This window comes from Habropoda laboriosa, unplaced genomic scaffold, assembly GCF_001263275.1.
Source record: "Habropoda laboriosa isolate 0110345459 unplaced genomic scaffold, ASM126327v1 scaffold175, whole genome shotgun sequence".
Classification (NCBI taxonomy): Eukaryota; Metazoa; Arthropoda; class Insecta; order Hymenoptera; family Apidae; genus Habropoda; species Habropoda laboriosa.
This window is the reverse complement of record NW_017100347.1, coordinates 869,918-879,563: the sequence shown is the minus strand read 5'-3', so window position 1 is coordinate 879,563 and position 9,646 is coordinate 869,918. Positions and strand designations below refer to the sequence as shown.

At 29.8% G+C, this 9,646-nt stretch overlaps 3 protein-coding genes across 3 annotated transcripts; 2 read left to right on the top strand and 1 right to left on the bottom strand.

Moving 5' to 3' along the window:
- Positions 1–271: 271 nt before the first annotated feature.
- On the top strand, positions 272–1,376 carry LOC108574581 (diphosphoinositol polyphosphate phosphohydrolase 1). The gene is made up of 3 exons (XM_017937198.1): positions 272–620; positions 736–891; positions 1,008–1,376. The coding sequence occupies exons 1-3, from the start codon at positions 522–524 to the stop codon at positions 1,302–1,304; spliced, it is 552 nt and encodes a 183-aa protein (XP_017792687.1). The 5' UTR covers positions 272–521; the 3' UTR covers positions 1,305–1,376.
- Positions 1,377–2,333: 957 nt separating this feature from the next.
- LOC108574580 (glutamate-rich WD repeat-containing protein 1) lies at positions 2,334–4,229 on the top strand. The gene is made up of 4 exons (XM_017937197.1): positions 2,334–2,376; positions 2,599–3,132; positions 3,252–3,656; positions 3,740–4,229. Exons 2-4 carry the CDS (start codon positions 2,615–2,617, stop codon positions 4,227–4,229), a joined length of 1,413 nt encoding a protein of 470 aa, XP_017792686.1. The 5' UTR covers positions 2,334–2,376; positions 2,599–2,614.
- Positions 4,230–4,756: 527 nt separating this feature from the next.
- LOC108574579 (mismatch repair endonuclease PMS2) lies at positions 4,757–7,680 on the bottom strand. Its single transcript, XM_017937196.1, has 5 exons — positions 7,594–7,680; positions 6,882–7,041; positions 5,536–6,788; positions 5,197–5,446; positions 4,757–5,082 (listed from the first exon to the last, which is right to left on the bottom strand). The coding sequence occupies exons 1-5, from the start codon at positions 7,678–7,680 to the stop codon at positions 4,757–4,759; spliced, it is 2,076 nt and encodes a 691-aa protein (XP_017792685.1).
- Positions 7,681–9,646: the final 1,966 nt, after the last annotated feature.

Genomic DNA, 9,646 nt, shown 5'->3' with positions numbered 1-9,646 from the left:
AAATAATTTATATAAAAAAAATGTATGTATGAATATGTATATCAAGTACGTATAAGTGCATTAAATTAGGAAGGGTGGATTCGCATGAGAATCGCAGAGTGTGGACCCCATGGATGGTTCACATGAGTCGCGAAGCGTGAACGTCACTTTAACATAAATTTGTGTCAAATGATTATATTGAATATTCTCCTTTCAATGCTACGATGAAAACGAGTCTAGAGGGAGTTACTTGTTAGTGACTGCTTTAAAAGTTTTGAGGTTATAACTAGTTTCTACAAGGACAACATTGGAGGTGTTATCGTGATATAGCATTATTTAAGCAAAAGAGAATCGTCCCTTTATTTGGGCGAGAGATAGGAACTTTAAATTACTTATGTGAGTAGTAAAAACTCGCTAATCAATTTTATGTCGATATGTCGGATTCAGACAACGTTAAAACAATGCAAGCATACAGATTGGCCTACCTGGCCGTCTGACAAACATGAATTTATGGCATAATTTCGTAATTTTGGTAATCTATCATGGTCAAGGAAAAACCAAATTCAATTCGTATTTACGATTCAGAAGGTTATAGACGTAGAGCTGCATGTATCTGCGTCAAAAACGATCTCGAAGATGAGGTAAGCCAGCAGATGGCAGTTGGCATTATTTTCCTTATTACCGCAATATTTTATATTCTTTTTAATACATGGAGCAAACGTGAATTAAATTTTTGTGTAATTTATGATGTCATAGGTACTATTGGTTACATCCAGTCGAAGACCTGATAGTTGGATAGTACCTGGTGGAGGTGTGGAACCTGAAGAAGAGCCTGCAGTAACAGCATTACGAGAAGTCAGAGAAGAAGCTGGTGTGTTAGGACAATTAGGCAGATGTCTTGGCATATTCGAGGTAGTAATTTTCCCAAATGTAAAATTTAGCTTTACTCAATGTAAATGCAATAAAAATTTAATTAATAAATTTTAGTAGTAGAGAGTATGAATTATAAAAACAACTTTTCTTTATAGAATGCAGAACACAAACACAGAACACAAGTATGGGTTATGCGAGTAACAGAAGAGCTACCAGAATGGGAAGATTCACGTGCTATTGGTCGAAAGAGAAAATGGTTCTCTATACCAGAGGCCTTGATCCAGCTTGCTCAGCACAAGCCCGTCCAGCGTTCTTATATACACAGCCTCCACAATACTAATCCTCGACATAATCCCAATATTTCACCACCTCATCATTCACATACCACTGTAACATCTATTCAGTTAATGAATAATTCTAGTAACAATCCTCATCTTAATAAACACAGCTAATATTAAATACCATCCATTTGCGTGAACAATTGCCATCAAGTGTTAGGTATTTGTTGCTGCTCCTTTCCTTTCATACAGCTATAGCAATCACTAAAATTGTATTTTATATGTAAAATTACACTATTTATATATTCTCCTTTTTGCTCCTTTTCATTTTTCTGTTATTTGTAGTACAATTGCAGTGAATCTTATTATAACTACTAGTACTATTACTGTATAATTACTACTACTATTGCTACTACTATTACTATTGTCATTAATGCTGCTACTGTTAAAACTACCAACACTATTATTACTATTATCATAATTGCAATCATTATTATTATCATTGTCATTGCTGTTATTGACATTATGCTTATTTGTATAAATTAGTTAATAAACTGGTCCATAAAGGAGCAGTTTTTTTTTTAACTTAGTTCTGATCTTTGTTACAATTTTTTCAGAGAAATAATGCTTACACTTCATACATAAATAAGTACATAATTTTCGTACGTAAAGTGGATGGTGTTTTGTGCAAAAAAATCCACAATTAGAATACTTCTCTAATGTTGTTTGAATATATTCAAAGAATGTTACAAATGTCATAATGAAACATATCTAAATCTCAAGAGTTTGTTTTGAAAAAAATTTTTGATGGTATGTGATAATACTTTGTATTTGTTTCTGTAATAGTTATAACATTTTGCACACTATGGATCAGTATGTAATTTACAGACTGAATTATTTCAAGAATTGCAGTAGAGATTGTTTGGAATATATGTTTTAAAAAAAATAAGATTTTTCTCCCAACAGATTTTGTTTTTTCGTAATTATTTATATAACTTTTCTATAACTTCTCATATATCATTAGTAAAATATTACTGTAATTCCACTTTTGTGAATGTTATTATCTTGTATTGTTTCAAATCGAAATAATTTAATTCGCACAAAAAGTTGTCAATAAAATGCAATGAAAAAGTACTGGAAGGAATTTCAGTCGAGTGATCAGTTTGACAAATATGTGTATTTGATTTTATGAGAGAGCGTTTGGCGGATATTGTTTCATCCACGTGTATCTGATCTGTGTTAGAAGGTAATTTTTTTTAAACTTTCTGTTAGCAATACATTTTTTAACTTTTTTGAATAACACGCTGAACATAAATATTGTTTTGCATATATTTTATAATACAATTATTATATTTCTGTTTTCTTTTATCTACATTATACGATTAAACGGTATATAAGGTTAGGTTACTTGTAAGCTCATATCGCTAAAATATTTAGTTATTCAAACTTATCGTATATATAATTATAGATGTACCTTTATTAAGATGACTGTCTTTTATAAAGAAATTCCTAAAGAAATGGAGTGTGAACCATTGAATGAAGTTAATGAGGATCTGGAAGAAAATGACAATGACAGTAATAATGAAGATTCCATGGAAAGTGATGAAGCAGAAGAACAAGAGGATCAAGATGAAGAACCTAAAGTGTATTTACCTGGAAAACCCTTAAAAAGTGGAGAAGAACTTGTTGTTGATAAGACAGCATATCGAATGTTACATCATGCACAATCTGGAGCTCCTTGTCTTAGTTTTGACGTTATTTTAGATGGCTTAGGCAATAACAGAGAAAATTATCCATTAAGTATGTACCTTGTTGCTGGAACACAAGCTGCCAAGGCACATGTTAACAATCTTCTTGTCATGAAAATGAGTAATCTGTGTGGTATAAAAGATGATTCTGATGATGAATCAGATAATGATGAATTAGAGAGTGAAGACGGTACAAATACACCAGTAATGTCTGTTGCACCAATCAGACATCAAGGTTGTGTTAATAGAGTAAGGTAAATATATTAATACCTTTATTTCTGCTTTAATAGTGTCCTTAATTTCTAAATTATCTATATAAATAATCACAAAATAGAGTTTATTATTAATTTAAATATATTTTCTACTTCAACAGATATACAAAAATTGGTGAAACAAATTTAGCAGCAAGTTGGAGTGAATTAGGTCGTGTACATATTTGGAATTTAGAGGAACAATTAAAAGTACTTGACAATGATGAATTGCTTCGTGCATATCGTAAAAAATGTGAAAAAAGTGACGGAGGGATTAAACCATTATTTAGTTTTAAAGGACACCTTTCAGAAGGATATGGACTTGATTGGTGTTCAACAGATATAGGCACTTTAGCTTCAGGAGATTGCAAAGGTAATATTCATATATGGCATCTCAGTAACAGCAGTAGTAGTGCAACATGGCATGTGGATCAGAGACCTTATAATTCACATGCACCACACAGTGTTGAAGATATTCAATGGTCACCTAATGAAAGACATGTACTTGCTTCAAAGTACAGTTCAATGTACACTTTAATATACATTTTGTTATTTGCTTTTTATTATAAATTCTTAATGCATTTTTGTAATTATAATATAATTTTAACAGCATCAAAGTTTGGGATACAAGAGCAAGTCCACAGTCTGCTTGCATGTTAACAACATCTGGTACACACACTGCTGACATTAATGTTATTTCATGGAATCATAAAGAAAGTCAATTTCTTGTATCTGGTGGTGATGATGGTTTAATTTGTGTATGGGATTTACGCCAATTTGGTCCTAATGGTTCAAGTCCATTAGCTATGTTTAAGCAGCACACTGCACCTGTTACAACAGTAGAATGGCATCCTGAAGAAGCCACTGTATTTGCTTCTGGTGGAGCTGATGATCAAATTGCTCAATGGGATTTATCAGTAGAAGCTGATCAATCAGAAGAGATAAACAGTGGTGAACTGAAAGAACTACCTCCACAGTTGTTATTTATACACCAAGGACAAACAGATATTAAAGAATTACACTGGCATCCTCAATGCCCTGGTGCCCTAATATCGACAGCACATTCAGGATTTAATATATTTCGTACAATTAGTGTATAATAAACGCATCTGTTTAATAATACAGTGGTTACAAAATAATTTTTTCCAACTTCAAATTTTGTTTATCTTACAATAACAAACAATCTTAATTTTAATCGTGCTACAAAAGATTTTTTACCTAGACGTAATTAAAAATATACAATTTAATTCCATTTTTTTCACAATATAAGTAAATAATAACGATGTTTGACATTTTAAATGTATAAGGTGTTTATCATGGCGGTATCCACGATTTTTAATTAAAATTATCAAGAACAGATAAAAATTCTAATTATTCTGCACAATTGCAGCTAACAATTAGATGTCACAGTGTCAATATATTTTACAAACACTAGTGAAGCTATATAATAGTTGTAATACTGGCGAAATGTTACAACACTAAATCACTAACATGGTTTAAATCCAAAAGCTTCGAACAAGATCTCGAATAATACGGAATGTAAAAGTATCAAAACACTGGAGTTTTGTGTCAAACATAAATTACTTTATTATTGTAAGTGCTATAACTATTAAATATAAAATACAATTTAATTATGTATAAGATTTAATGATAAAAGATGTCTCATTGTTGGTCTACCATGGGGACAATTCCAAGGATTTTTCATTTGTGCCATTTGTGTAATTAATTTTTGCATGTCATTATTATTAAGCGCTGTACCAATCATAACTGCACTGCGACAAGCTCTCGATGCTAACATTTGTCTTACTCGACTTGGACGAAATACATTATTTTCTTTATTTTCTATACCACCTTCTTTGATGAGAAAAATCAATTCTTCTATATCCTCTAGACCAAATTGCCAGTATCCACTAACTGGTATACTTGTAAGTTCTACACGAAGTCCAGATTCAGCTAAAACATAAAATGGTCAGTTATATACATTTGTGCTTGAGCAATTTAACATGATATCGTTATTTTAAAAACAATTAGTTACTCCAACTAAAGTGTTAAATTTATTATGTCTACCTTCAGAATTTATTTTGAAAAAAAATCCATTGTCTTCAAATGTTTTTTGATTTTCAATTAATATTGTTTCATTAAGAGAAGAAATATTTAAAGGTTTGGGAATAATTAATTTTTGGGTTTTCAATTGCGTTTCGTTATTAAGTTTTTCAAAACGATATTTTTCATCACTAGCATGTTGATCAATGATGAAGAGATCTTCTTGCAAACGAGTTATTATAAAACCAAGATTGAATTGTCCTATAATCTCCATCTGTAAAGTATACTTATGTTAATAACTGCAGAATTACTTAAACAAACTTATATGATTTAACAATTGAAACAAAATGTAAATATTACAACCTTGAGAAAAGAGTCTTTTGTTAATTGTTTCTTCAGTTCATTTTCAGCATTAGAATTTTGACTTGATTCCATTTGTACTTTAAATTTAATTTTTGTACTGGGAATCTCACAATTGGGTAAAGTATTCCGTTTTTCTTGAAGTTTTTGTCTTATTGCTGAAATACTAATTGACATTTCTGCACTATCTAATATTTTTGTCTGTTGTGTTACATTATTTTGTACATTATCATTATCACACTTAAAAATTTTATCTTTATCATCATATTGTATATCTCTTTTTTCTATACATTCTATATTTGAAGCTTGTAAACTATGGAACCTTTTTGTTGGACGATCGTTATTTGTAGGTGAAATTAGTCTTTTTAGTCCAAAATTTTGTTCAGGTACAGATTTCACAGTGAAATTTGCCTGTAATTTATCCCACTTAGATATTAAACTAAATTTTAGAGTTGCTAATATTAAATGTTCTTGTGTACAGAAGATAATTCTTTTATTTGGAGTTACATTAATATCCGTTGACTGTTTATTTAACATTAAATTTAAATAAATAAACGGATATTGTTTATTATTATATTTGTGATACACATGGTTTATTAATTTGCTGACATTTGACGGATCACATGGTCGACCATTTACATAAAAAAATTGTCTATCAGAAGTAGAACGTCCAATGTCATGATCACAACTGCTAATATAGCAGTCCCATTCAAAATCTACAACTGCATTTTTTGGTAAATTGTATTCTTCTAATGTTACTTCATCAGGAGGTAATAATTCAAGATTGACAAGTCCATTCAATGACTTTTTGCCAAATACTATACTAATATTGTTTAAAATATTACTTGAACTTGCAGTATTGACTACAACATTAGGAGATTTGCCTGGTAGTGAATTAGAACATGTTATTTTTGTATTAGTAGATACTAAACAATAACTGTATAGTACTTGAATAACACGAGCATATTCCTTTTTTAGATTACTTTGAAGTTCTTTTGCTCTGACAGGAAGATACTTAAATATATCTTTTACATATACAGTTGTTCCTATTTCTCTTGCATACGGTTCTTTTTTTTGTAGTACACCATTATGATCAAATTCTAATTTGAAACCATGTTCACTTGTAGCATGTCTTGTAGTAATACTTAATTCAGCTAAAGAGCAAAGGGAACTAAGAGCTTCTCCACGAAAACCAAAAGTGCTCACTTCTGTTAAGTCTGAGAATTCTCTAAGTTTAGAAGTATGATGCTTCAATCCTAGTAAAAAAAGATTAATAACATTTTATTTTATAATCTGTTTAATTTTTTTAGATAAGTTATACATTGATATATTCATATATATTTATATACCTAATCCTTCAAAATCTTGTTCTAAAACACCATTTCCATTATCACTGACATTGATACATGTCCTTCCATAATCTTTCAATTTAATATTAATTAATGTAGCACCACTATCTAAACTATTTTCTACAAGTTCCTTCACAGCAGTTGAAAGATCAAGAACCACCTAGTAAAAATATTACATGTTAACATCGTTTCAAAATTAGTATGTTTATAGCATTAATTACTATGTATAATTTATAAAGGATGTTTAAAATATTTAATGAAACCATGCTAATTCTTATTTATTAAGTAACAAATACAAAATTGTATTGAATAAAAAATATTTTTTTCAACTTTATTACATGAAATATGTCTTATATCTTCAAAATTGCAAAATCAATTTTATACAAGAAATCTTTTTGATAAAAGTAAAATTTTTTAACGTAACAGTTTTTCTGAATTCAAAAAATAAAGGAAATATTCTAGTAAAGAATATTCAACAATTTCTATATTCAATATTCTGCATATCTAATGAAGGAAATAACTTAAATAATCATATGGAACATTTATCTATATAAATTGCGTATAACTCTATACACAACATGTATATATCTAAAACAAGATAAAATGAAATAACATAAACGTACTACGTTCTACAAAATAATTAATATCATATATTATAAACAGCATTAGCATTTAAGGACTGCAAATTCGAATACTCATAGGTTAATTTTACCTGACCAGAACAAATTTGATGAATTGCTTGTTTATTGATTGCATTAATTTTCTTTGATTTTTCCGATGTTGGAATTGGTTCTGTCATGATCAATTTTAGTTTTACGAAAATACATAAAAGTATAATTAAACATCCATTTTCTATGCCTTAGTTATGCGCTTCGTCATATGACAACTATAAATTGTTACATGAAAAATTAAATTTTATGAAAGTATTACTACATAAAACTTTCTTTAGTACATGAATTAAAATAAAATATTTAATAAAATATCAAATGAAATATGTAATCAAATAAATAAAGTAATCAAATAAATTGTGTTTACTATAGTCTTCAATTTAATTAGCTGTTCCTTAAGAAAACGAAACAGAAGAAATAGTCTCCAGTATGTTATTGCGCGAAAACTTAACATCAATACAAATCTCTATCATATTAATGATGAATCCCTATTATATTAAAAAATCCGCTAATTTGAAATTAATGTTAATATTTTAAACTAATAATCTAAATCTGAAACGAGCCGAATGTCAATAAGTTTCTTATTCTGTGCGAAATAATTTTACAAGAAATCTTTTTATTACACAGCACAACTCATTTGCCCAGAGAATATAAATAAAATGAAAATGAATCAAGTATAAAATATTTTAATTATTATGAAATACCTTAAGTGCAGTAAATTACTATAAAATTATATTTTTCTATTGCTTTTACATAAAATACATTCCTTTTAGTGTGTTACCTATGGTATAAGAAAAGTAGGATATGTTTCCACTAAACTGTAATAAAATTTAAATTTTACTTTCAATGCTCTCAATAACAAACATACACAATTAACAAATGCATTTATATATATGTAACAAATCGTTTCCTAATAGTTACACTTCCTTTTATAGTGCAGTTAAATGCTTTTGAATATTTAAAATGCTCGTTCAAAATAGGACTTCAGGATAGTAGTAGTAGTAGTAGTAGTAGTAGTAGTAGTAGTAGTAGTAGTAGTAGTAGTAGTAGTAGTAGTAGTAGTAGTAGTAGTAGTAGTAGTAGTAGTAGTAGTAGTAGTAGTAGTAGTAGTAGTAGTAGTAGTAGTAGTAGTAGTAGTAGTAGTAGTAGTAGTAGTAGTAGTAGTAGTAGTAGTAGTAGTAGTAGTAGTAGTAGTAGTAGTAGTAGTAGTAGTAGTAGTAGTAGTAGTAGTAGTAGTAGTAGTAGTAGTAGTAGTAGTAGTAGTAGTAGTAGTAGTAGTAGTAGTAGTAGTAGTAGTAGTAGTAGTAGTAGTAGTAGTAGTAGTAGTAGTAGTAGTAGTAGTAGTAGTAGTAGTAGTAGTAGTAGTAGTAGTAGTAGTAGTAGTAGTAGTAGTAGTAGTAGTAGTAGTAGTAGTAGTAGTAGTAGTAGTAGTAGTAGTAGTAGTAGTAGTAGTAGTAGTAGTAGTAGTAGTAGTAGTAGTAGTAGTAGTAGTGTAGTAGTAGTAGTAGTAGTAGTAGTAGTAGTAGTAGTAGTAGTGGTAGTAGTAGTAGTAGTGGTAGTAGTAGTTGTGGTAGTAGTAGTAGTAGTAGTGGTAGTAGTAGTGGTGTAGTAGCAGTAGTAGTAGTGATGGTAGTAGCAGTAGTGGTAGCAATAGTGTAGTAGTAGTGGTGGTGGTGGTGGTGGTGTAGTGGTAGTCTAGTGATAACAGCAGCGGCAGTAGCAGCAGCAATAGTAATAGTACTGATAGTGTTAGTAGTAATAGCAGCAGTGTAGTGGTGGTGATGGCCATGGTAGTATTAGTGGCAGTACTAGTGGCAGCAATAGGAATAGTAGTGGTGGTGGTAATAATGGTACGTAGTGGTAGTAGTGATAATAGAAGTGGTAGTAATAGCAGTAGCAGTGGTAGTGGTAGTGCTGCTAATGGTAATAGTAGTCGTAGTAGTAGTATAGTGGTAGTAGTAGTGATGACAGTAATAGTAGTAGGAGTAGCAGTAGCAGTGGTAATAATCATATTAAAAATAATAATAAAAGTATTAACCATAATTATAATAGTAATAGTAACTTGTAATAACAATATAAGTAATAGCAGGATGAATA

Coding starts and splice junctions, on each gene's coding strand:
- LOC108574581 (XM_017937198.1), top strand. CDS start 522: ATGGTCAAGGAAAAACCAAATTCAATTCGTATTTACGATTCAGAAGGT. Junction 621..735: donor AAAACGATCTCGAAGATGAG/GTAAGCCAGCAG, acceptor ATGATGTCATAG/GTACTATTGGTTACATCCAG. Junction 892..1,007: donor GATGTCTTGGCATATTCGAG/GTAGTAATTTTC, acceptor TTTTCTTTATAG/AATGCAGAACACAAACACAG.
- LOC108574580 (XM_017937197.1), top strand. CDS start 2,615: ATGACTGTCTTTTATAAAGAAATTCCTAAAGAAATGGAGTGTGAACCA. Junction 3,133..3,251: donor GGTTGTGTTAATAGAGTAAG/GTAAATATATTA, acceptor CTACTTCAACAG/ATATACAAAAATTGGTGAAA. Junction 3,657..3,739: donor GCTTCAAAGTACAGTTCAAT/GTACACTTTAAT, acceptor TAATTTTAACAG/CATCAAAGTTTGGGATACAA.
- LOC108574579 (XM_017937196.1), bottom strand. CDS start 7,680: ATGACAGAACCAATTCCAACATCGGAAAAATCAAAGAAAATTAATGCA. Junction 6,789..6,881: donor ACAAGATTTTGAAGGATTAG/GTATATAAATAT, acceptor TTTTTTTACTAG/GATTGAAGCATCATACTTCT. Junction 5,083..5,196: donor TTTCAAAATAAATTCTGAAG/GTAGACATAATA, acceptor TTTATGTTTTAG/CTGAATCTGGACTTCGTGTA.